Below are 27,511 nucleotides of genomic sequence, written 5' to 3' on the forward strand. Positions count from 1 at the left end.
GACAGTTGTGGTGCGAGACAGTTCAGCCAGTGCTAATCCTTGACTGTTCAGCACAACTTCGCCATTCTTTGTCCGTGTCAGTTAAGTGGGTTACTACTAACTAGTAATAACATTAAGAAAAGCGCGAATAATAATAATTACCATTGACATCATTATAGACAAAAATGGGCCTTCTTCAGAATGGCGATGTGGCTGTAAAAGTTAGGCCTACCCCACAAATCGCTATTGGATAACTTTATTGCATATATACAACATGGAGATGAATAATTACATGTTTATTATTGCTCTTTTGTTTGTTGTTTCTTAACTTTCCATACATTTTTGTGTCTGAGCTTTTAAAACAAAGTGTGACCCTTTTATATTCGCAAACGTAGTTCTACGAAAGACGGCGCTCTGAGCCTATTTATCTTTCCGCTCTAATGGCAGCGCCGTTAGTGGGTAGGCGCACGTTGCTATGCCACAATGGAGTACACGGGCAAAGCGCGCGGATTAATAGAGCTATGCAGGCTGTGGACGAGAATATAAAAGGCCTCGGCTGACGTTTCGACGGGCTGTGGACGTCGAGATAATCAAGAGGGATCGCGAGCTGGCACGCTTTGGGGCGCTTGCAGGGCGCTTGCGGAAACACCTGAATTACTCATGATGACTTGTCTTTGAAGCACAGTTTGATTTGGGATGTGGGGTTGGGTTTTGAGGGGGGTGGAGGGGAGTGTGACTGGGCTTGTATACACTCAGTATGCGATGCCTTGAAATATATTTACATGCTGTGATTTTTTACAAGATCTCGTTTCCATCAGATGTTCAATCCCACGACGCATAGTGAAAACGGTCCTGTGTCCCCTTCAGATATGAAGTAATGCCCGCGAGAATATTTTAGTGCAACTCTCTGTCCCCTTGGAGTATCCGTACGTTCCACGTTTTATATATTTATATCGTTGTACCCCTAACCCCCGCTGCAAAACCAGACACACATAATCTGGAAATTAAATTTTTATGCCCCCCTCCCTCCCCTTCATGTATGCGAGAGTATCGTGCCTCTACTGTACTGTTTCTCCCTAGCCAATCACGGTGCTGCATCTCCGAGTGAAATGCGCCGTGCAGTTTGAACATAAGCAGTATGTCACCTTCGATCGCATAACGACGCACGCCTGGACTTCATGTTCGGCTTGGAGGGGGACGGGCCAGACCGACCCGTGTTGAGAGAAGCGCGCCCGTGGAAGGATCACTGTGATTTGCGCTGAGCTAGGAGCAGGACAGGACGAGCTCCGTTACGTTAATCACCCACCGTGGTGACCAAAAGTTTCGGAGCGTAACCTGAATGAATGAATGCAATCAGCGGGCGAAAGGTAGCCCCGTGATTTACGCAATCTCTGGAAGATTTTGGGATTCTTTGTGTTTGGTTTACTTAACATCCGCGACGGTGAACGGATCGGTGCGTCATTAAACTTAAGTATTTTTATTTTTTTTGCCTGGCTGTTTGTGCTGGTATACTGTGGGATTCTCACCTTCAGTATCTCCGAACCACAAGTAGCCAGCCCCATTCACAGCGGTCTCGGGATAGAGCGCGCGGCGGCGGCGGCGGCTGGATGTATGTAGCGGGCGGTGGGTCTGTGCTCGAGGGAGAGTAAAAGCAGAGCGGGGACCGAACGGCCAGCAGAAGTCGAGAACCCCCCCGTCACCATTTACCCTGCGTACGGCTGCCTCGCGCTGTTACTACTGCGGACAACATGATTTTCCTTGGGGTGCTGCTGAACGTCTTCATCCGTGGTAAGCATTACCAAGTGCAATACTTGCTGTGTTCAAATAGTCTACTTATCAAATAAAAAGAGCATGATTTTTTTCCCATTTTTATCTCCACTGCGCATTGGTTATGTTGTCTTAATGCATTATTTCAGCGCAGAATGATTGTGGCATTTTATATATATTTTTTTAAAACTGCGTGTGTGCGCGCTCGGACGCGCGCGTGCCTATATTAATGTGTGCATTTGACTTAACCTATCCACCGTACTTTTTTTTTTTTAAGGAATACGCGTCGTCACTTTTTAATGTTTTCTTTTCAAGTATCGATGATTACGTAAGTACGCACTCTACAAAGCATGTTTAAGTACAACCTACGTAAGTCCATATGAAAAATAACTTGAATTTGTTACGGAACAGTCATAATCTCCTGGTAATGGTTATACCGCGATTATATTTCCACACGACTCTTAGCTTAATCGTCTTTGGGGAGACACCTGTATTCGTTGTGATTTGAGGAAGTACTGCCCATATGTTTTTTTTTTTTCATTGTAGACGTAAACTTATCTGCGTGTGTGTGTACAGCTTTTCCACTGATAACGCCTCTGGTGTTTTCAATACAGGAAAGTTTTTCGTGCGATTAAAAGACAGTAAAGTGTTCTTATTTGCTTTGTGATTTACCTGACTGCGCATGATTTAAGCGATTCGTACTACCAGACCAGCATTACAATGAGAAAGGTGAGAGATGGTGTGAATCTCCCACAACAGTGCGTCTGTGAGCATCTCCAACCAGTGCCACATACATTGTCCCAGGGCATTGTGACATAGTACAAGAACACTGAGCGAAATAGAGGATTTTGATGGTTTGGCTTGCCTTAAGAATAACTTAATTCGAATTCATTTTAAACCATTTTTAAAAAAATAGCCTATAACAAATGCCTTCCATGGCACGAATAGTTCTGAGAGCCGTCGCACGTCAAGAACGTGTGTCATTGCTCGGAATGATGGGTTATGTTCTAATGAGAGGGCGCTACGGATTAAATTTCTGGTCCTGCAGCGGACGGCGTAACCCTCGAAGCCAAGTCTTTGTGTCTGAAATTAGAGCACTTAAATCTGCTCCGCGCGCCACGCGTGTGCGCGAGACAGTGATCTATGACCGCAGATACAGTTATGACTCTAGCTATCCATGACATCATTTCTAAAGGTCTTAAATATGATCGCCGTTGTCCTTTCTCTGCGTTAAAATATATAGGCCACGCTGCACGCCACTGCCAAGTACAAGTCCGCTAGGTTGTAACGCGATGTTCTGTGATAATTTTACGACCGCATCACGAGACTGGATAATTCATTCTTATGTCCCAGTGCTTTCAAACTTACCCATTCTTTCCTTTCCCCTTTCTCCACCGAGTATGAATCACCTCTCCGCCTCGACACTTTCCAACGTGCCCCGCAAACACATTGCACTTAATGGGGCAGTGGCTTTCTATGGGAGATGCAATTCATTTTTATCGGGAGACAAGGATATTATCCTGTTCAGTTAAATTATGATTGGCTTTTTTGATTCCTTTCCAAATAAACGATGAAAAATCGTAGGACTGAGCTGTAACCGAACTTGAGTATCTACTATACTCAAGATAGACAAAGGCCACGAATAGCCCACGGGCCGCTCGTGGGTGGCCGGACGCCGAGTGCTGGAAATTCATGACAGTGACAAGAACAAGACAGCGAAGAGCCTACCATCCGTGTTTTTACCTCACATCGCCTGGCATATTATTAGACACGCAATACATATGCAGCATGTTCTCTAATTTAGTAAAAAATTTCTTTAGGGCTGGCATCCTGGACGTTCATCAGCTACAGTCCCGCATTTCGCCGCGAGTTAACGGAGCCCGACTAACACGCTGTAATGCCCAGCCGGACTGACGGAGCTTATTTATTAGCGGCGTTAATGATTGCAGATTTGATGTGGTGGTGCGTGGACCCTTTCCCCAAAGGGTCGGGTCGTATATCAGCGGCGCTCCGCGCGTCACTTTCCCCTCTCTCTCTCTCTCGCGCTCTCACGCCAGAGCGGAGGAGACAAGCGATTAGACTGCCGGGGTGCTGCAAAATGGCAGGATTTATTTTTAACTTTTTTTAAAACGTGTTTTTACAGCTGTAGCCGGTGGTGTGTGTGCGCTTTTCTCCAAATAGGGCTCTTTAAATAGACTGAGGAAATCACTTGGCCGTCTAGGAAAGGTGCCTTAAAGCATATTACCCAGCATATTGCGCCGTCCGATGAGACGTTACTGAAAATTTTAATTTTAATAATTAACATTGCTTAGTGGGTTGGGAATCTAAAGCAAGATATGATGCAATAATGAAATACTAAATGCTTGTGAAATATTCAGTGACCGTACCGGCCTTTATGCTTTGCGTGTCGATTAAATAATAATAAAAACAAATATAAACATCGCCGTCTAAATTTAAAACATAAAGCTCTTGACGAGCCGAGGTATATGTTAATCAACAATTTAATTTAAAAAAATGAACAACACAGTTGGTAAATTACTCTCTCAGTTCATTTTAATCCAGCACTGATATAATTTTAAATGAACTAGTTGTAACTACAGCTGTTTCTGCCACTTTCCTCGGCCCTGGGGAGACGTTGCGCCCTCTGCGCCTGAACTGGGATGCCCAATGTAGTTACCATTGATTACCTCCAGAGGGAGCACTATCACACGACATTGATGCTGCTCCAATATCTCGCGTCTGGCGCCCTTATCAGCGTTCATGGGTGTCTGTGCGCCAGATGCGTGTGCCCAGGTGTGAGTATATAAAGAGAACGAGACGAGACGACGTCGCTCTCTGTGTTTCCACCACAATGTTTACATTCACCCTCCCTCCTTCCCCACCCACCTATTCTTCTTCCCAACGCCCGCGAACAGGTGTAGACTAGAGTGCGGGTAAACAAGGTAGACTTGCGGTCCGTTTGTTCTCCACCGCTATGAACAGCAGCGAATTTAGCCCGCCTTTAGCGTACACTTGTGTGTGTACGGCATCCGAGTGGTACGGGGAAAAGATCTTTGTTACTTATCGCAAGGGAATGTTTAAAGGTTGTTGCATTTGGGATTCCACGTACTTTATGTGTTAGGATTGTGTTAAATTTCCAAATTCAGGACTCTCAACGATGGCATCATGAAATTACATGGAACCAGTCTTATCGATGCATTTGCCATATTTATAAGTGACACTGACAGCTTTTGAAATATAATAATTTAAACAACTTGATGGGGAAAAACAAACAAACAAGCAAACAGAAGATGAATGGAATGACAACATGGAAAGAGGAAGAGTGTGAGAGACATGGGGTGGGGAGACGTGTGTATGTGTGCGCGTTCATGTGTCTGTGCGTGTACATGTGTGCGTGCATGTGTGAGTGCATGCATGTGCATGTGTGTGTGTGTGTGTCTTGTTGATAATCAGACTGAAAACACTCCTGGGAGCAGATGGTACAGAGCTCAGTCTTTGGCTGGGAGAAATGCCCAGTGATTGTATATGAAAGCGCATGCATGCTTTTGTGTGTGTGTGTGTGTGTGTGTGTGTGTGTGTGTGTGTGTGCCCGTGCATCTGTGTGGATATTACTGAGGAACAGAGTGAGGGAGAGAATTTCAGAAAGCATGAGAGAATGACAGAGTCATTTGTATATTTGTGAGCATGTACACAAGAGTTTGTGTTGTGAAAAATGCTCAGAAAGTGTGTGTGTGTGTGTGTGTGTAAGATTGAAATCCAACAAATGTACTTACCTGTTTACAAATATAATAACATATTACATTAGAAACAAAACCTATAGAATATAAAATATTAACAGTTATAAAATATATCATAGTATTTGCAAAAAAAGGTTTTAAGATGAACAGTCGGGTTAAAATCTGAAAACAAACTGAATGTGAAAGTATGGACATGCGACGGTGTTTGTTTGAGAGGCGGGCATGCGGGCGTTGTTGCAGTGAGCTCAGGGTTAAACGATCGCTTTGATTACAGTGCATTACCTGACCTTACATTATTCATTAACTCACCCGACTCACTTATCGCGGACCACTTACCGTACATTACTTACCTTTTTTTTTTTTTTTTACATCGTACACATTTTCTGTAAGCCATTTACGCAGCCCCGTCTCTTACCAGAGCAATTCAGGTAAAGTAGCTTTAGAGTGATGTCTAAAAAAAAAAAAAAAAAAAAAGAAAAGGCGCAGTGTAATTTTTCACCGCTGTGTTAGTAGCCCGCTATGCTAAAGCCCACGTCACTATACTTTAGCCACGCTTCCCTTGTGTAAATACCACCCCCCCCGTGTCCATTCTGCTGATACCCCGGTGAGCTGGGACGGTTCAGGTGAAGGTCACATCCGAGACCCAAAAAGTTTAAGGGCCGACCCGTCTGTCGTCATCCTCCTCGGGGGGCTCCAGTTCTCTCTTCCTCCGTTTATTTTTGTTTCTGTCCATTCTTCCTCTTTTCTTTTCTTTTTTGCTCAATCTGCTAATGCGAGGGAATTAGCCTGCCTTCAGGACCTGAGCCGGTGGCACGGTTCCATTTAGGCTCGCTCGATCCAGAAAATGAATTGCAGTTCAGTTCACGAATTAAAAAAAAAAAAAAAAAAAAATGGCCTTGATGTTCTGAGAGTGTTTCTCAATTCACGAATTGAAATTTCTGCTCGTTTCCTGAGTTGACTGAATGGAAATAGAAACTGGCCACCGGCTCTGTTATAGACATGCCTGTGACATTTCATCTTCTTCAGCTTCCCCTTAAGCTTATGAATCTGAATTGAATTTTTTAATTTGCACGCAAGGTTTGTAAGGCTTATACCAGTACCTTCCCTAATGATATTAGCTAAGCTATAAGTGACTACTCATAACTTCATTTTTGCCATAACAACATATATGAACAGAGAACAACACAAAACAAAACTAGCCTGAGCCGGTGTGTATTTTCCACATAAAGATCTTACTCAACTTGCCCCTCCTCTCCTTTGAAATCTTATCTGGATGTGACCTTGTAGCCCCCTCCCCCCATATCACATGTCCCATGCCCCAAAAACCCAAAAAGGCCCCTTTTATCCGGGCTCCTGTCCATCAGCGCCCAGGCCCTAGCTGCGCAGTTGAGGAGGCGGAGCGCAGCGGTGGCGGTAAGAAGCAGAAGTGATTACGGTAACGGCGGCCTGGGGTGAATCTGCTTGTGCAGAAACGACGACCGGCTGCCATAAAAAACGTTTTAAAATCCCCAGCGCGGTCGTTCTGCCTTTCTCCCCAAGACCCGACCCATATTCTACGGCCTGGCTGTCTGCCCCCCCACCCTCAGCGCCTCCCCCCAGCTCCCTCCTACCCCCCTCTCCCCCCCCATGCTTGAGTGGTACGGGTTGGGGGGCGGGGGGGGGGGGGGGGCATGCCGGGTCCCTGCCTGCTGCTGTGGCGACCGGAGCTCTGGAATCATTCGCTCGGATGCTGTGGCGATACAGATTCGTTCGCCGATGCGTAAATCATCTGGATGGCTCCTCCCATTCGCCCAGCTCACAGCGTCAGCCCATCCAGGTGCTGCGAAGACCCGCAAATCTGTTCAATGTCCGAATGGCGTCGGTTTGAAACAAACCAAGTCTGCCGCTAGCAGATGGTACAGGGTAGGGGTGCGCCGAAACATCGATGCATCAATGAATCGCGATGCGAACGGCGCGGTACAAAAATTGTGGGTGTGACGCGTATAAATTGATTCGTATCACCTTATATGGCAAACTTTTATTTGGGCAGACTGAGGCACTGAAGTTAATGAACATTACATTACAGGCATTTAGCAGACACTCTTATCCAGAGCGTCTTACACAACTTTTACATAGCATTTTACATTATATCCATTTATACAGCTGGATATATACTGAAGCAATTCCGGTTAAGTACCTTGCTCAAGGGTACAACGGCAGTGTCCTTACCAGGGAATCGAACCTACGACCTTTCGGTTACAAGCCCAGTTCCTTACCCACTGTGCTACACTCCGTCCTATGAACATACTGCTGAACTGGGTCTAGAGCAGGGGTGTCAGAAAAGGGTCTGTGTGTGTGCGGGCTTTTGTTTTACCCCAGCACTACGACACCTGATCTAACTAATTAGCTAATCGTGGTCCTTTTGATCAAGACCTTGATAAGCAGAGTCAGGTATCCTGGTGCTGGGCTTAAACAGAAAGCTGCACCCATGCTGGCCCTTTTCGGATAAGACGGGACACCCCTGAGCCCTGAGTACTGAGGGAGGGAGAGGTGGAGAGACTGATTTAGGAGGCTGAGAGGGGGCTGAGCTGGAATTGCTGTCTGTCGGCCGCGATGCCTCGGGTTTGAGAGCAGTAATGACTCACGAATTCAGTAGAGTTCTGACTGCGGGACTGTAAAACAAGCGTGTGTGTGTGTGTGTGTGTGTGTGTGTGTGCATACCTGCATTTGCGCGTGTGTGTGTGTGTGTGCCTGTGTGCGTGAGTGAGAGTGTGTGCGCGTGTGTGCCTGCATATGTATACCTGCATGTGCATGTGTGTGTGTATGCCTGCATGTGTGTGTGCGCACCTGCACGCGTGTGTGTGTGTGCATGCGGGTATGTATGTGTGTGTGTGTCCGTGTGTGTGTGCGCACGTGTGTGGGTGTGTGTGTGTGTGTGTGTGTGTGCGTGTGTGCGTGTGTGCGTGTGTGCGTGTGTGCGTGTGTGCGTGTGTGCGTGTGTGTGTGTGCATACCTGCATTTGTGCATGTGTGTGTGCGTGTGTGTGTGTGTGTGTGTGTGTGTGCATATCTGCATTTGTGCCTGTGTGCGTGTGTGTGCGCGCGTATGTATGTGCCTACGCGTGCCAGTGTGTTGTGGCATGTGGAAGGTCTCGTGACATTAACCTTCACCACGCCTGAGAGCTGTGGAACCGTCATCTCTGCTTGGCGACTTCGATAAATCCCCCCCGCGATTAAGAAATCAATAACCCGCATTAAGATTCGCATATTTCCAGGCATAAATCTCTCCTGGTCATATTTCTGGAGATTTTTTTTTTTTTTTAAACCTTCATTTTCTCTCCTTCTCTCCATATCGTTTGACATCTCGTTTCCTTTTTTTTTTTTTTTTCTTTTTTTTCAAATTTCTTTTTTTTTTCTGGATTTCTCCAGCCAGCGAAGCGCCTGGCGGGGCCGGTATCGACGTGGCGACCTGGCTTTCCATCATTGTGCCGATACGGCCCGCGCGTAATTATGATCATTATTGCGGCTTCTCTGCCCGTCAGGCCTGTCTGCTCGTCAGAATGCGAATTAAACAGCGTCCCCCGAAACCAGAGGGGGCTGTCCGCCCCCCCCCCCCCCCCGTAAACCGGAGCGGCCGTCTGCCCGCCCCACGTTCGGGAGGGCCCGTCGATAAGTCCTGGAAATCAATCCATACGGCTTGAGTAAGCCGCCTGAAAAGAAAAAAAGAAAAAAGAAAAGAAAAAAAGGAAATTAAAGCCAACGCAATATGTGGGTCTGTGCGAATGGTAATCGAGCTTTGGATATGGCCTTGGGCGCTGTCTGACGTGAAATTTATTGGAGGTTAAGTTCTGAGATGCGCGTTGTTTTGTTCCACGGATTGCGTTTGTTTGACGGCACACGCGCCCGTGTGTGTGTATGTGTGTGTGTGTGTGTGTGTGTGTGCGTGCATATCTTTGTGTTTGTGAGCTTTTTGAATAGACTCGTGCGTGTACATGTGTGCGTTGTTTTCCATCCAGTGTGCTGAAACACCAGGCCACACACTGAGAAAATGGTTTTCAGAAAACGTATATGTGTGCGCATATGTATCGGGTTTTATTTCGTTTTTTTTTGTGTTGTCTTCTTGGAGAAGTCTCGCTGGATTGGCAGTACAGTGTCCTGTGCACTTAAAAGTGATTTCATTCCAGACATGATTTTAAATATTCATTGAAATGCGCAGAATATTCTACCTGAACGCTTTGGATTATCTCCTTTTAGGACTCATGCAGTTCTGAAATATGCTTATGAAAATGTCAGCATTTTACAGGGTAGGTCTGCGAGCACCTATTTATTTCAGTGAGATGTTTAAAATGTATGAGGGCAATTACACCTAAGGTGAAATGATTGGTTCAATGATTGCATTACTTTTATTTTATTCATATATAGATTAATATAATGCTTTATTGTTGTGTATTATATTGGTTGCTAGACGTGTAGTGTACCTAGGTGGTTCTGTTTATTTAATACATATTATAAACAACTCATGGAGAATTATTGTTTGGACATAACAAGAATCCATAACCCAGTCCATTGGCTCAGTCTACTTCCGACCAAACCACTTTAACCTGGATCTCGGTCTCCTTTTAAATACAGCGTCTTCCCACCAGTAAGCCCCGAAATTGACTTTAAGCTCCAATTAGTTATACATGTAAGATGATAATTTCGCATTAAAAGCGCTGATGGTTTTGTTCTAAGGACAGCCCGAGGGGTTCTGTAATGGGAGGTGGATTATGCTGATCGCAACATGGTGTGGTGCGGCGCGCGTGTGGTGCCTTGAAATAATTTGCGCTCATATCCTGTGGCCTGATTTTTCCAAAAGGCTGAAGTGTGCTTAGCGGGAATGGCGGACTCTAAATTTGAGCAGTGACGTAGAGTGCAACGCGCTTGTGGGAGAACGTGCCGCTGCGTGAATTTGAGGGGGTGTTTCAGGGGGTTTCACGTTTTCAAGTTTCAAGTTTTTTTTGGTCCAATTTCAGTTCATCTGCCTCCCCGCTCCAAAAATGTATGTGGAATAATTTTGACCAAATTTTTTAGACCCGTTATTAAATATGGGTAGACTCCTGTGGGGGGGGGGGGGGGGGGGGGATGGTCAGTTTTTATTGTATACAGAAAAATTATCTGTGAAAATGAAGTGCACTTCATGCATAATTTCTTGTTGTCTGGAACATGAGTGCATCCTGGCAGAATGCAGTATTTGGGTTACTGTGTGCGTAAAAACCGGGTCGATTGTATGCGGGGGAAAAACACCTCTAACTACACCTCACTGTTGGAAAATGTTTTAGCTATGAACTTGTGAAAGCTGCTGGAGAGACACTTAGTTTCTGTATCACAGGTGGGCCTGGTTCAGGTCTGTCTAGCCAACACAGACAGACAAGAAAGAGGAGGGAGAGTAACAAGCCACTGTGTTTCCTATTTTTTGAAAAGTTTTGCGGCTGGATGGTTCATTCATTTAAAGCAGTGCGCCGTGGTGCATGGAAGAGCCTCACAGCGTCGGACCGAATCTGGTTTGTGGCAGTTCCGACTGTGGCTGGAACTTCCATAGGGTGACGCACAGTTGCCAATTGCGAGACCCAGGGTATGGGAAGGTTCAGTCATTAGGGGTCCGCGTTCATTGCTATGTAGTTGGTCAATTGGGTGCTAATGGTCTGCATGCCAAAGCTGTATATTAAAGGTCTTCCTCTGACTCCACTCTACGAGAGCTTAGCTGTAGTCCGCAGTGAGAAAAAAGCAGCAGGTGTCTTCGCATGTTTCAGAGGAGAACCGCGGATTTCTACACTCTCCCAAATGAGCAGTGAGGTTCGCACATGAGCGCGGCTGCGGGTTGCAGACGATTGGCCGCTCCAAAAACGGGGGGTGGGAATCGGACAGGCCCGGCCCCACGTTTGGGTGCCAAATTTATTCTTAAAAAAATTGCTTCTGAGATGTGGGGAGAGGAGGATTATGGGACTCAGACTCAGCGGTGACGTGTTTGTGGTCAGCTCCTTTTGCTTCTCTCTCACTGACCGTCTCACTGTCCCTCTTAGCCCCGCCTGACACTTCCACTGCTGCCTCTGGTGTTCCAGAGGCGGATTTTCACACCATTTCCAAAAAAAAAAAACGGTCCCATATCCGCCACTCTGCCTCATATCCGCCCCTCTGCCCCATACTCACCCCTCTGCCCCATACCTGCCCCTCTGCCCCTTCTCTGCCCCTCTGCCCCATACCCGCCCCTCTGCCCCATACCTGCCCCATCTCCGCCGCTCTGCCCCATACCCGCCCCTCTGCCCCATACCTGCCCCATATCTGCCCCATACCTGCCCCATACCCGCCGCTCTGCCCCACCTCCGCCCCTCTGCCCTATACCCGCCCCTCTGCCCCCCCAGTGTGTGTGTGTGTGTGTGTGTGTGTGTGTGTAGGTGTGTATTTGTCACTCACTGCCTCTCCTCTGGAGTGAGTCCACACTCCATTACCACTCAGCTCTCCTGAGATATTAGAGACATTCCACATGACGCTGCGCTCCAGCGAACGCTTTCATTGAGATGTATGTGTGTGTGTGTGTGTGTGTATGAGTGTGTGCGCGTGTGTAAATGTGTGTGTGCGCATGTGTATGTGTGTGCGTGTGTGTGTGCGTGAGTGAGCTTGAATGCGTGCATGTATCTGTGCGTGTATGTGTGCGTGTGCGTGTGCTTGAATGCGTGCATGTATCTGTGTGAGTGTGTGTGTGTGTGTGGTCTGTGTGTGTGTGTGTGTGTGTGAGTGAGTGTGTGTATGTGTGTGTTTAATACCATTTCCTTCCTGCTGTGGGTGGATATGTGTGCTCATCCATCTGTGTGTGTGCCAATGCGTGCATGTATCTGTGTGTGTGTGTGTTTGTGTGTGTGTGTTTGCAGGGTTCTACAGTGCTCCCATTTTAGGAGCATTTGATCCTGAAAATTAATGTGTAATTACTGTAAAAATAATGTAGGCGCGCATCTATTAATTGGTATGCATTAATTTGCTCCTAAATTTTTAATGTGCTCCTAGGAAAAAAGAGTGCAGAGCCCTGGTTTGTATACATCTGTGTGCGTGCGTGTATGTACAGTGTGTGTGTGTGTGTGTCTGAGTGTGTGTGTGTGTATCTGTGTATGTATATGTATACATGTTTGTGTGTGTGTGCGTGTATACATGGTTGTGTGTATGTGCATGTATGTTTATACATGGTTGTGTGTATATATGTGTGTGTGTGTGTGTGTGTGTGTGTATCTGTGTATGTATGTTTATTCATATTTGTGTGTGTCTGCGTGTATCTGTGTATGTATGTTTATACATATTTGTGTGTGTGTGGATATGTGTGTGTGCATGTCTGTGTTTGTGTATGTATGTGTGTGTGTATGTGTATACATGGTTGTGTGTATGTGTATGTATGTTTATACATGGTTGTGTGTGTATACATGTTTGTGTGTGTGTGTGTGTGTGTGTGTGCATGCGTGTGTCTGTGTGTGTATGTGTATCTGTGTATGTATGTTTATACATATTTGTGTGTGTGTGGATATGTGTGTGTGCATGTCTGTGTTTGTGTATGTGTGTGTGTGTGTATGTGTATGTATGTTTATACATGGTTGTGTGTGTGTGTGTGCATGCGTGTGTCTGTGTGTGTATGTGTATCTGTGTATGTATGTTTATACATATTTGTGTGTGTGCATGTGTATGTGTACGTACCCCCCCCCCCCCCCCCCCCCCCCCCCCCCCCCCCCCCACCCCCCCCCCCCCCCCGTCAGTAGGAGAGGGGCCTGCGGGCCCCATGGGGCGTTGGTGATTGTGGCCACGCTGCGCCTGGATGTGTCCCTCGGCTGGCCGCCCGCTCGCTGCCAGCATGGGTGTAATTGCCGCACGCCTCTGTTCAGCCACATTGTCAATTTAACAAGCAGTCGGGTTTCTGATGAGGGAAGTGTTTTTTTTTTTCTGTTTTTTTTCTCTTCTCTCCGCGCACTGTGTGTGCGCGCGCTGGTCTGGAACGCTGGGACGTGGGACTCCCGCGCGCGGATGAGCACCCCACTCAAGGGCACTTTGCCTGTCTCCGAATCGTTTCGACTCCGAAGGCGGGACCGAGCTGTACGGCACGGTGCGGGCTTTTAGCCGAAATCCGCCGGAAAAGGCCACTGGCAGTTCAGGACAGTGGTCTTTCGGTCCCCCTGTCAATCATTCATTACAAGAGAACGAGTCGCTTCTTTGCCACCGAACGCTCAAACACAAATGTCAACATGTCATTTTTTAAAAGACACATCCATGTCAAGTTAAGGATAACGTATTTTGTGTTACTTCTTAACACAGTCAGTGTTAAAAGTCTCCCTTTCCTTTTCTCCTTCTCCTCTCTTTCTCCTTCCCTCCCTCCCTCCTCCTTCCCTTTCTCCTTCCTTCCATCCTTCACTTCCTCACTCCCTCCTCCCTCCCTCCTCCCTCCTCCCTCCCTCCTTCCCCCCTCCCTCCCCTCCTCCCTCCCTTTCTCCTTCCCTCCCTCCCTCCTCCCTCCCTTCCTTCCTCCCTCCTCCCTCCCTTCTTCCCCCTCCCTCCTCCCTCCCTCCCTTCCTTCCTCCCTGCCTCCCTCCTTCCTTCCGTCCTGCCTCCCTCCCTCCCTCCTTTTCCTCCTTCCTCTCTTCCTCCCTCCCTTCCTTCCTCCCTCCCTCCCTCCTGCGCCTCCCCCCCTCCCTCCTCCCTCCCTCCCCCCCCCAGGCAGCGTCCAGGCCTCGGCGTCCCGCCCGCTGCCCGTCATCGACTGCCTGGAGGCGGAGCAGGGCTGCGGGTCGGACCCCGCCTGCGACGCGGCGTACCGCGTGCTGGAGTACTGCGCGGCGGAGGAGGCGGTGGCACCGCTGGGGCCCGACGCGCGGCACGAGTGCCTGGAGGCCCAGGGCGCCGCGCAGCAGTACCGCCCCCTGCTGGCCTGCAAGTGCCAGCGCGGCTCGCGGCGGGAGGAGCTGTGCCTGGGGGTGTACTGGACCGTGCGGTTCTCGCAGGGTGAGTCGGCGCCATCTGGGAAAAAAAAAGGGGGGGGGGGGCGCGGAGGCCTCTGTGCGCCGGGAGGTCATAGGGTCGCATCTCATCCACAAGTGCATTATGTATGTATGTGTGTGTGTGCTAGGTGGAGGGTTTTCCAGATTTTATTTTTAAATCAGGGCACTGGAACTCGAGGGCGCTTACAGAGAAACACGCCTTCGCCGATCTCTTTTACCTGCGCTTGACGCGACTGACCGGACGGTTCAGTCGTTCTCCGGCGTGAACGTCTGCCTGCGTTTCCACAGAAGGGCAATGGATTAATGGCGGGTTGTTATTCCTCCCTCAGACTGCGCAGATTTAATGTCAGTGTGAAAAGATCCCCACAGGACGAAACCCTGTGAAAATGGCGGAATTATCTGGCCATTATTACCGTTCCCCAGTCGCCTGTCTTCGGTTGTTTTGCGGATCTTCCTGACGGTGTCGTGTACGATGTCGTTTAAAATGTGTCGCTCCCTCCCCCGCCCCCGCCCCCCCCCCCCCCAGGATACGATGAGTACGAGGCCTCCCCATACGAGGACCTGGAGATGGAGCTGGTGAGGAACATCGAGATGTCGCGGATGGCCTCCATAGTGGCGGGTAAGCAAGGAATGACCCTTTCACGGACAGACCTGGGTTCCGACACGCATTCGGATTCAAGTACTTTTCTGCGCTCTATTGATCTTGCCTGGTGTAATTGAGCCTGCCAATATGACCAGAAGAGGGTTGGGGGGGGGGGGGGTTTGCACTTTTGGAGAGTATTTCATCGGTCACCAATACACCAGACAAGATCAGTAAAGCGTAGGAAAGCATTTGAATCCAAAACAAATACGGATTTGACCTGGGCCTGCTTACAGAAACGCACCATAATGACAACATGCTGTAATTAAACTCATCGCTTCATTTGCTCTTTGTGCTTTAGTGATGTTTCACATCGACTCGGCGATCTCTGAGTGGTATTGGCCAGGTCTGGCGCTGCTACTCATGTGAATCAGTAGGGTGCAGTTATGTTCTCTCTCTCTCTCTCTCTCTCTCTCTCTCTCTCTCTCTCTCGCTGTGATTCGCTCTGGATGAGAGCGTCTGCTAAATGACCAGTAAATGTAGCATAATGTAATAGTCCAACACTTCACAATGCATGGATAGATAGACAAATTATTACCGCTTTCAGATATTGCTATATATCAATATGTTGTTTTTTTAAATGTTTTTTTAAAAATATGCACTGCCGTGGAATGTATTTACTGTTACATTTTTTTAAGAGTCCACACATTGTGCAGTATACTGCAGCGCATTCTGTTATCCCTAACTCCTCACTGCACCCGTGGTGCTCCTGGGACTCTGCACCGGCGGCCTCTGTTTCTGTCTCTCATATCTCAAGGGTGTTTAATCGCTCCGTCTCCGTCTCCGATGAGTCACAGAGCTGTATTTTCTGGAATCGATGTTGCGCGGTGCGTGGGCTCGGCCTGCGCCACCGCGCTTGGGTGCACTGGGCGTGGCTATTTAGCATCGGCGTTTTCGTGGCCAGAGGCGACGGGCGCACAGCTCAAAGCGCGCGCGGCGCAGGTGGAAAATGGGCTGGACTTCGCCAAATATTTTATCGGTGGGTGTGTCGCACCTGGATTCTTGCGTAGCCAATCAGATTACCTCTTTTCATTCACTTTGAGATCCGTGCGCTTCGTGTATCTTCTGGGTCTTCTGCCAGTTTCCGTGGTCTGCCGCTGCAGTGGAAGATGAGGATAAGGACAGAACAGAACTTCTAAACAGAAGTTTCTCCCAAGACATTTTCTTATGGGAGGTGCAGAGTTGGGCTGTCATGTTTTTAAAAAAAATAGAGATGAAAATAAATAAGAGATAAATGAATGTAATTAATTCAGTTTGTTTGAATGTTCTTCCATCAGAATTAAAATAAAATATTGCCTAAGTATTTTTTATGGGCCAGTTCTAATTTCCCAGTAAACCCTTGGCCAAATAGCTTAAACGCACCATGCTACGACTAAGAAATAATGAAAAAGGTGTTTTGAAGTTTTGTTAAACAAAATAAAATCAGGGAAGATCCATAACCACACCAATGATCACAGCAGTAAAACGACTCTTACAGTATAAACCTGTTACTCAAACGAGAGAAAAAAAAACACAATGCACCATCCGCCATTAATTCACAGCAATGGCAGAATGGCTTACTTGAACAAAACTGAACTGAGTGAGCTCCTTTAGAGGGGAACAAAAAAGTGTAAGTGAAAGTGCCTTTGGGGGGTTGGAGGGCGTTTGCCGATCGCATATGTTGCAGACGACTTTCTCCTGGGTTATTATTTTGTCTCTGCGGGTAGCGTGACCCACGTATGAACTTAGCTTTTCGGCTACCTAATGACATACCCTCCGGACGGAAAAAAAAAAAAACATGGCTTGTTGTTTATCGATCTCTTTGATATTGAGTGCTGCCAGATGATGTTAAATTAGCTTGGGAGGAGATAACTAATGCAGTTAATGCATGTGGCTTGCATATGCAGTGCCGGTGCAGACTTTGGAAACGCTGTGCTTAAACAAGTTTAGTTCTCTTAAAACTTATCTGTTTCCTGTGCCCTTCTTTTGTTATTTCTTGGAGCCATTTTGTCCGTAAAATGTATTTGCACCAGTTATCTTCTTGACCATGAGAGGCAACGATGAGTCGGTAATTTGATGAAGTATACAAGCCGAGAAAAATGGTTTTCTTTATTTGCACAAAAATGATCATTTTCAAAATACTGCACAAAAAAATACATGTTTAAGCCGATTATAAAATTTCCAACAGTAAGATACATTAGACGTCTCAGTAACGCTGGCTTGAACTCATACATCTGGGAAGGTGTAATGATTATTACTTGCTTTAACGCAAGTGCTAATTATTTCTTCATTACATTTATTATGCCAAAAAGAGAAATTGCTGCAAAATATTGCCTTAGTCGTCAAACTCCATAATTAATTGGCAGCCTATCCATAATTTGTGCCAGGGCTGTAGCCATCAATTTAACTACAGGCACTTAATTAGAATTGAAATGATTGATAAAGTTGCTTTTGTCATTCTTCTCATTTACAGACAGGTGTACGAAAAAGAACAAAATAGAGTAGTAGTACATCAGCATTCACAGTGCAGTATAAGAACAGCCATAAAAAGTCCATGAACAATAAATGCAAAGTATGCATTTTTCCTGCTTGTGGGATTTATATCAAAGTCAAATTGGACAGCATATGATCCACGATAACCACTGATTGGCCTTTGAATAGGCTGTGATCCTGAGCTCATTGCACAGAAAAGCCTCAAAATTAGCGATCTGCCATACGATGGGCTGCGATCTGCACCACGCACCTGGTCTGAGCAGGTGTGTGGCGAGGGCATGAATCACAGACTTGGCTGACTTCTGCATTGCAATGAGCTGCACCAAAACTGCAGTGCGCTGCTTGATCTTTACTGACACACCCCCAGCAGCAGCTCTCCTCCCACTTCGGTGCACAACAAGTCACAAAATTTCCAAGCGTCAAAATCCATGACAAACATTTTTCACTTCACCAGTGCAACGCGTTACCACCACGCCATGTGCCTGCTGGTAAATAGACACACTGATCAGTCTCAGTTTCAGGTCACATCAGGGTCCATCTTGTTTTTCTTTTCAGACATTATCGTTTTCGTTTCATCCCTGACCTAAGCAATGCTGTCACACTCGTGTCATAATCTCTAACGGTGTCTGTGTCATGTCATCATCCTCTACTCTTTCTCCACCACCTCCCCCCTCTCCTTCCACAACTTCCCTCTATCTATCCCCTCCCTTCCTCTCTCCCTCCCTCCCTCTCTCTCCATCCCTCCCTCCCTTCCTCCCTCCCTTCTTCCGTCCCTCTCTTCCTCCCTCCCTCTCTTCCTCCCTCCCTCCCTCTGTCTATCCCCTCCCTCCCTTCCTCTTTCTCCATCCCTCCCTCCCTCCCTCTCTCCCTCCCTTCCTCTCTCTCTCTCTCTCTCTCTCTCCCTCCCTCTCTTCCTCCTTCCCTCCCTCCCTCCCTCCCTCTCTCCCTCCCTCCCTCCCTCCCTCTCAGCCTCCTCTCTCCCCCAGGACGGGCTGAACCAGTGCCTGAAGGCGGCGCAGGACTGCGGCCTGTACGAGAAGTGCGGCTCGCTGCGGTCCGAGTACGTGCTGGCGTGCACCAAGCGGGCGCCGGGCTCGGACCACTGCAACCGGCAGAAGTGCCACCGGGCGCTGCGCCGCTTCCTGGAGCGCGTGCCCGAGGCCTACAGCTTCGGCGTGCTCTTCTGCCCGTGCACCGACGCGCTGTGCGGCGAGCGCCGGCGCAAGACCATCGTGCCGTCCTGCTCCTACCAGGAGAGGGACGGCAAGCCCAACTGCCTCAGCCTGCAAGGGTACTGCATGAAGGACGAGCTGTGCAGGTCAGCGATGGGGGGGACGAGTTTTACAGGCGCGCAAACACTGGGGACGCATTTAACACGCGCACGCAAACACGGGGAAGTGTTTAACACGCGCATGCAAACACGGGGAAGCATTTAACATGCACACGCAAACACGGGGAAGCATTTAACACGCACACACAAACATGGGGACTCTTTAACGCAAGCACACAAACATGGGGAAGCGTTTAACATGCGCACAAACCTGGGGAAGCGTTTAACATGCGCACACAAACCTGGGGAAGCATTTAACATGCGCACACAAACACAGGGACGCATTTAACATGCGCACACAAACACGAGGACACATTTAACATGCACAAACATGGGGACGCAATGTGCAAATAGGACACGTTTTACATGCGCATAGCGGGGGGACATGTTTAAAGACGTACACAAACACAGGACACCTCTTGCACGTGAACGGGGGACACATTTTTAATGCGCACACATGCGGAAGGAGCATATTTTACATGTGCACAGAGAGGGATGCATTTTACATGCACACCAATGGGAGACTCATTCTACGCACAAACAGAGTGGGGTGGGGGGGGGGGGGGGAGAGTTTTAAATGCGCACAAAAGGAGGACACATACAGGCGAATAGAGGGGGGCTGTTTTTACAAGGATGCATTTTGCATATTTCATGTTTTAACCGAGGGGGGGATGCATTTCACATGCACACTGAAGGTGATGTGGGGCGGGGGGGGAGGGGGGGGGGGAGGTGGAGGAGGTGGAGGAGGTGGGACGCATCTCTTGTGAAAATAGACATTGATAAATTTCACACATCTTCCGTGTAAAAAGGGGACTCATTTCATACATACATGCAGGAACGGGAAGACATTTCGAAACACAAAGCCTCTCATTTTAGAATGCACAGAGTAACGGATTTCGGATGTGGGCTACACACAGAGGATGGCATTTCATTCAAATGCAGAGGTCGGGGGGCATTTTTCATATGCGCATAGAATGGGGAAGCATTTCATAAACGCATGCACACGGACAGGTGAGAAGGACACACTGTCCTGCTCATAAATATGAGCAAATACTACACATTCTCTCCATCCCTCTCTGCATCGCTCTTTCAAATTCACGTCTTCAGATCCAAGGCAAGAGCTTACTTATTCCTAAAAGCCAGTGAGAAGCTACAGGAAGAGATTACAGGAGACACAAAAAAAAAACAGAAAGAGAAAAGGAGAATGCGAGAGAACGAAATAAAGAGTGAGTGAGAGATGACGGCAGTTGGAGGTCTGTGGGTGTTTGAGTTAAACAGAAGCGGCTGAAAAGGGGCGTTTCCCTGGCGATGCTGCCGAGATGTTTTCGCAGATTGAGAGGGAGATCAGTGTCAGTTGGTAAAATAAAACCGTCATTAGCAGGGAGGTGGAGGAGAAGAGAGGTGAGCGGAGGAGAGGGGGGAGGGGCTTATCGTTGATGGAGAGGAGTGCGGTAGAGATTAGGGTGTGAGAGCAGACTGGGGGAGGGGGTGGGGGGTGCGAGAAGGAGAGGGGGATTTGAAGCTCGACTGTGACGGGATTTAATTTTCGGCTGAAATGAGTTCCCCCCGCACATAACGAAGCCGCCCCGCCAGTCAGCGAGACGCGGAGTGACATCACCGCTTGTCGAGTGGGGTCCGCTCGCCCGCTATCACTCTTAACCGCCATCGTTTTATTTACAGTGGACGGGGGTGAGCTTGGGAGGCAGGTAGGGGGTAAATGCGTTTAAATGAGTTCGTGTTTTTGGACGTGACACAGAGATGGTTACAGTATATCCACCATCCATCAGCAAGATACCTTGCGCAGGGCTTCATGTGAATCCTAACAGACATTAAGGCTGACTAAAATCCGATATTAATAAACACCCCGTCATTTCCTGAACCCGCTGAAGGGTATCGGTAATGCCGGCCGCCACAGTCCAGTTCAGCCCTGACAGGGCAGCCGCCGGGTCACTGTTAGCCTGCCGCTAGCTGAAGCCAAAGAAACATCACTCAGCAGCAATATTTATTTCTTCCCCTGTCTGCACATGTGTGTGTGTCCCACTCCTTGTGTGTGTGTGTGTGTGTGTGTGCGTGTTCTCTGTGTGAGGTAATACTCTGTGTGTGTGTGTGTGTCCCACTCCTTGTGTGTGTGTGTGCATGCATGTGTGTGTGTGCGTGTTCTCTGTGTGAGGTAATACTGTGTGTGTGTGTGTGTCCCACTCCTTGTGTGTGTGTGTGTGTATGTTCTGCGTGAGGTAATACTGTGTGTGTGTGTGTGTGTGTGTGTGTGTGTTCTGTGTGATGTAATACTCTGTGTGTGCGTGTGTGTGTGTGTGTGTGGTTTCTGTGTGAGGTAATAGGCTGTGTGTGTGTGTGTTTCAGGTCAAGGCTGGCGGATTTCCAGCATAACTGCCAGCCCTCCTCCCTGTCTGCGTCGGGCTGCCAGAGGGAGAGCGGGGCCGTGTGCCTGAAGGCCTACGCCGGGCTCATCGGTGAGATCACCATAGCAACCCTACGACCTATCAGAACTGGGCTTTCCCCACAAACCACCTAACCCTACGACCTATCAGAACTGGGCTTTCCCCACAAACCACCTAACCCTACGACCTATCAGAACTGGGCTTTCCCCACAAACCACCTAACCCTCTAACCCTACGACCCATCAGAACCAGGCTGTCCCCAGTAACCCCCTGACCCTCTAACCCTAACCCTACGACCCGTCAGAAACAGGCTGTCCCCAGTAACCCCCTGACCCTCTAACCCGAACCCTACGCCCCGTCAGAAGCAGGCTGTCCCCAATGACCTCTTAACCCTACGACCCAGCAATATCAGGCTTTACCCAACAACCTCCTACACCCTGGCAGTACCAGGCACAACTCATATTCCGCCAATCCCAGGTTTTCGCCTCTGTGGTTTCTGAGTATTCACCCCCCACCTCTTAACCCCGATTTATGCACTTGTCTTCTTGTAAGTTGCTCTGAATCAGAGCCTCTGCCCAATGCCAGTAATGCAACGTCATGTCATTCATTTCTGTCCCCATGTAGGGGATGTGAGTGTCTGGTCTTAATCTAAGAACCACATATTCTGCTATGCTGAAACTATGCACTGCAAGGGACAATAAAAAGCTACATTTTTGAAAATATTTTTACTAGGACACATTTTTAATCTTCCCAAGACGCTTGATAAAATACTAAATACTTTTCTATACTGTCTACTTATTTTATTTTTCTCCTGGCGTCTCAGGAGGTTAAATGAGAGGTTAACAGTGAGTCACGGTGTGCGTATCATAGACCAGACAGCGCGCGGTCTACACCACATTCTGTTCGCTGAACCCCCCCACTCCCCCCCCACCCCACCGTACCCCACCCCCGCACTCCACCCCTTACCGCAGCCGATGACGCCACCAGGCCTCACCATCAGCCGAACGTGAGGCGTGACGCTCGCGAGACCCACAATGACTCGCCAAAATCTTGCCTTTTCAAGTGCTTTTCCTGTACCCGTCCCGCAAGGAGCGTTTCACTCTGCAGAGCGCACACACTGACAGTCTCACACAATTTTTTTTTCTCCGACGTCTTAAATGTCCAGAGCTCAATCCATGTAGAGGAAAAAAACAGCTTATTCTCTCAATTTTCGATGTATTTTTTTCCACAAAAACACCTCCCGCCGATTTAAAATTTGGGACTCATGGGCGGCGCTCTACCTGTACCTGTCCAAGGAGCTCCATGACTGAAGGCCGTTCACTCACCTGTGAGCTGGAGGCTGTTTTCCACATTACAGCCCCAGCAGCGGACCTGGGTCAAATACGCATTTGTTTTGGATTCAAATCCTTTTCTACGCTTTACTAATCTTGTCCGGTGCATTGGAGCCAATTAAATGCTCTCAAAAAGTGCAAACCCCGCCTTCTGGTTGATATATCGGCAGGCTCAATTACACCAGGCAAGATCAACAGAGCACAGAAAAGTATTTGAATCCAAAAACAAATGCGTATTTGACCCAGGTCTGCCCTGTGGTATTACAGGAGAGATAACCAAGTAACGCTCGAACCTGCAGTTCTCGTCTAGCTCAGTCATTTGTAAATGTAAACGTGCCAAAGCGTTTTTAATTTGGCTTGCTCGGGTCAAAAGCAGTGAGGCTATTATCTCTAAAGACAGACTATCAGTTCAATGCTCTGCTTTTTAATCTCACCCGGAAATGCGTTTGATGGCAAACCAGCAATTACTGACGGGGTTTTGCTCAACGCGAATGAGCAATCGTTTACAGTGAAGATTACTAACGAAGCATTGCATTTCATTTTTTTTTTTTTTTTGCTGTCATTTGGAAAATGCTTTTTTTTTTTCTTTAACAAGTTAATTAGGCTAGCAGATTATATGTGTTTAGATTATTTTCATTTGTAAATATTTAGATGAGGATAACAAGATGGTGCCTTCATTTGTAAATACTGGGAGAGTGGCCTATGCTTACTGTGGGAACTGGACTTACTGTGTTCATGGCTATGAATAGCTGTAACATAATGAGTGTTGTATCTTATCGGACCTGTGTTTTTTGTAGTTGTTCCAATGACCTTTGATATGCACTTATTGCACGTTGCTTTGGATAAAAGCATCTGCTAAAAGTAAATGCAATGTTATTAATAATTGAACTTTGACCCTTGACCTCCCCTCAGGCACCATCATGACCCCTAACTACGTGAGTAACAGCAGCATGGAGGTCTCCCAGTGGTGCGACTGCGAGGGCAGTGGGAACCAGTGGCAGGACTGTCTGCGCATCCTGCACATGTTCAACGCAAACGGCTGCCTGCGTGAGTGTCTGCACAGACGGGCTGGGGGACTCCACAGACACACGTGCACACACACACACACACACATACACACGCACATGCACATACACACACTCACACACATACACACACTCATGTGCATGCACACACACGCACACACACACACACAGAATAGTACTATAATATTTTCACTAAGACACTTTAATGCTACAGTAATACTATAGCTATGATACTGTTATAATTAGAGTAATGCTATGACTTTTGTGGACAACCAGATGAGAAACAGCATGACTATTATAATAAAATTATTACCTTCTTACAATCACAGTCATGTTATGAGTAGCGATAAATGCTGTCAAGAAAATGCATGAAGTATGCAAACTCGAGCAGACTGAAGTGCAGGAGTGTGTTAGCTCTGGATTGGCTGCCTTGTTGCGTGTTGTGGGAAAGGCGCTGTATAACGATGCATATCTTCCGGTGCCCTTCCAGGGAACGCCATCAGTGCCATGGGAAGCTCGTCTCCCCGCCCCGTAGAGAGCACCCCCCCTCCACCCCCCCGCCCCTCGCCCCGCATTCAGCACGATGACATCAGCATCAACATCCTCCCGGAGATCAACACTGTGAGTATTCACTATAACACTCAACACTGCGAGTATTTACTATGACACTCAACACTGCAATCTCTACACTCACTGTAGCACTGAACACTGTGAGTATTCACCATAACACTGAACACTGTGAGTATTCACCATAACACTGAACACTGCGAGTATTCACTATAACACTCAACACTGCAATCTCTACACTCACTGTAGCACTGAACACTGTGGGTATTCACCATAACACTGAACACTGTGAGTATTCACCATAACACTGAACACTGTGGGTATTCACCATAACACTGAACACTGTGAGTATTCACCATAACACTGAACACTGTGGGTATTCACCATAACACTGAACACTGTGAGTATTCACCATAACACTGAACACTGTGAGTATTCACCATAACACTGAACACTGTGAGTATTCACTATAACATTGAACACACTGCAATCTCTACACCTACTCCAAGGCTGAACGCTGTAATCACACACACACTGAACACTGTAATCTGTGGAACACTGAGAGACACACACACACACACACACACAGCCACAACTGCACACATATCGCGGTACGCAGAGGACCGTACACAATATGCTCAAAGCAGCCCAGTTACCCTCTGTCATCTGCAACCTCAGAATAAAGGATTCAGCCCCTCCTGCCCCCCCTCCCCCTCCCCCACACCTACTCTCATAATCCCTACTTCTGTCTCATACTCTCCCTCTCTCACGCCTTCTCTCTCTCCTGCTTTTTCTCTTTCTTGCTTTCTTTCTCTCCTCACACTATCTCTCCTCTCTTGCGTTCCACTCTCTTTCCCCTCCTCTCTCCCTTCCTCCCTCTCTCTCTCTCCTTCTCTCTCCCCTCCTCTCTCTCTCCCCCTCCTCTCTCCCTCTCCCTCCCTCTCTCTTTCTCTCTCTCTCTGTGTGAGAGGATTAGCTGAAGGTGTTTGCAGGAGGCAGTGCATCAATCAGCCTGCATTAATATTCATTTATTCATTCCCATCTGTCTCCTCCTCTCTCTCTCCCTCTCTCTCTCCATCCTAATCCCTCCAACTCTCCGTTTCTCCGCTTTCCCACAATCCTGCACACCGTCCGTTTCCCCCTGTTCCTCTCTCCCTCCTTTTTTCACCTCATCCCCTCACTCACCTCCCTTCTCTTTCTTTCACCTCTATCCCTCTCTCCATCCTTCCATTCATCCTTTCCATCATTCCCCACTGCCCCCATGCTGTCTGGTCTTTTTTTTTTTTTACCTTCCTTCCCCTCCTGTCACTCATTCTCCCCACGTCTCTCTCCGTTTCTCAGGTGGAAGAGAGTGAAGAGACGGAGGAGGAGACGCAGGAGGAGGAGGAGGAGGCGCAGCAGGAGGCGGTGGACGCCGGAGAGGAGTTCAACGTGATCCCTCCTTACTCAGAAAAAGCCACGGAGTCAAACGTGGACAACGGGGCCGCGGGGGGGCACAGGGGGGCGTCCCGCGCCGCGACGTCCCTGCTACCGCCGCTGCTGCTGACCGCCACCTTCAGCTGGGGGTACCGGGGGTAGGGAACCCCCCCCCCCCCCCACCACCACCACCACCCCACACACCCCACCTCCAACACCACCTCTCCACTTCTCATACACACACTCACTCATAGTGACGGTGAGATTTGGGATAGAGGGAGACTGAGAGTGATAGAGAGAGGGAGAGTGAGAGAGATGATGGAGAGAGAGAGAGAGAGAGAGAGAGAGAGAGAGAGTTCAGATCGCAAAGGGTGAAAGGAAGAGTGCTCAAAGGCTAAAAAGAAATAGCAACTCCCCTCCCTTACCGTCCCCTACCCCTTTTCCTCCTCCTCCTCTCTCTCTCTCTCTCTCATCGCTGTCCGTCTCTCCCTCTCTCTCGCTCTCTGTCGTGAGGGTGTAGTCGTACGTCGTCATGGTTTCTGCGTTAAAGCCCCGCCCTCTCCCCGCGCGGGTCCTGTGCGTGAGAGAGCGCGGCGGGAGCAGAACGACGGGTAAATTGGCGGATTGACAACTAGTATAGGGTGAATCGATTGCCCCACTCAACCATACCACCCCCCGCCCCCCCCGCCCCCGTCCGGCATCCAAGGCTGGAGCTGGTGTCCTCCGCCTCGACGCGCTACGCCCATCGGACAAAAAGAAAAACATTTTAAAAAAGCAGTCTTGATAAATGGCGCTAACGATGAGGGTCAATAATCCATGCTCGTGTCCTGCTGTTGATGACGCTCTTAATTAGGAACCACGATTGCCCTCTGAGTGTGTTGGGAGTCAGCAGTGAATGCCAGGAAGAAGAGAGAACTTCTTCCTTCTCCATTTTTCCTTTTCTCCCCTTTTTTCTCTTCACTTTTTCTGTCTATCACTCCCTTTTTTCCTTCCTCCCTCCCTCTTTCCCTCCCTTGCGGTGTTTTTGACTCGTTTTTGGTTTTGTTTTGTACGCTTCTCATCCTTGCTCTTCCTGTTCAGAGATCCAGTCCTTTACGAGAAATATAATTTGGCCAAGTGCTGCGAAATATAAGTCCCGAGAATATAAGTAAGGAGAACATTTTTCATAAACGGCGCATATTAAAACCACAGCGCCTGTGGTTTGCTTCATATTCTTTCTGATGTGTGTATTGTGAAACATATTTCGAAATATATACGCGCAATACATGCAATATATATACTTATTGTGCGACAACTGGGGGGAAAAAAACTCTCAGAAAGTGAGGAATCGATTTCCGTTACATGCGCACGTCGTGTTTCCGACTTTCACGAAAAACAGTATTTCCTACATTTTCTCGTTTATATTTAGGCACGCGTTTCTTCTTCTTCTTCTTCTTCTTCTTCTTCCTCTTCCTCCCGAGAAGCCGGCCGCTGACAACGTAGCCCGTCCAGCCCAGAGCTCATTTATTTAGCATCAGGATGTGGTCTTTAAGTTACAGCAGCAGCTGTTTAGCTGGGCTGGTAGGAGGTGTGCGCTGCTATGGCTGGGGGGACGCGAGGGGGGGGGGGGGGGGGGGGGGCGTGAGGGGGGGGGGGAGCGAGGAGGGAATAGGTGTAAATCAAACCGCCGCCCGTTTCCCGGGTTACGCCGCACGCGCTCGCCTCATTGGCTGCTCTCCGTCGGCGTCGTGCGTCCCCGACCCCGTACCTATTAAACATCGGATGGGACGGGGGGGGGGGGGGGGGGGGACGGGGGGGGGGAATGCTCGCTGCTTTATGGCCTCAGCCGGACGGCTTCTTTAATTGAGACGCCGGGCGAGTCAGAT

The 27,511-nt window shown here is 48.3% G+C and overlaps 1 protein-coding gene across 1 annotated transcript; it reads left to right on the plus strand.

Moving 5' to 3' along the window:
• On the plus strand, positions 1–27,233 carry gfra3 (GDNF family receptor alpha 3). The gene is made up of 8 exons (XM_035407711.1): positions 1–1,767; positions 14,186–14,470; positions 14,993–15,085; positions 18,548–18,896; positions 21,270–21,379; positions 23,551–23,685; positions 24,154–24,284; positions 25,572–27,233. Exons 1-8 carry the CDS (start codon positions 1,728–1,730, stop codon positions 25,806–25,808), a joined length of 1,380 nt encoding a protein of 459 aa, XP_035263602.1. The 5' UTR covers positions 1–1,727; the 3' UTR covers positions 25,809–27,233.
• Positions 27,234–27,511: the final 278 nt, after the last annotated feature.

Source organism: Anguilla anguilla, chromosome 3, assembly GCF_013347855.1.
Source record: "Anguilla anguilla isolate fAngAng1 chromosome 3, fAngAng1.pri, whole genome shotgun sequence".
In the NCBI taxonomy this organism is placed as follows: Eukaryota; Metazoa; Chordata; class Actinopteri; order Anguilliformes; family Anguillidae; genus Anguilla; species Anguilla anguilla.

Excerpts from the sequence above, each read along its gene's own strand:
- gfra3 (XM_035407711.1), top strand. The coding sequence starts at position 1,728 with ATGATTTTCCTTGGGGTGCTGCTGAACGTCTTCATCCGTG. Across the intron at positions 14,471-14,992 it reads GACCGTGCGGTTCTCGCAGG|GATACGATGAGTACGAGGCC; the intron begins GTGAGTCGGCGC and ends CCCCCCCCCCAG. Across the intron at positions 15,086-18,547 it reads GATGGCCTCCATAGTGGCGG|CCTCCTCTCTCCCCCAGGAC; the intron begins GTAAGCAAGGAA and ends CCTCCCTCTCAG.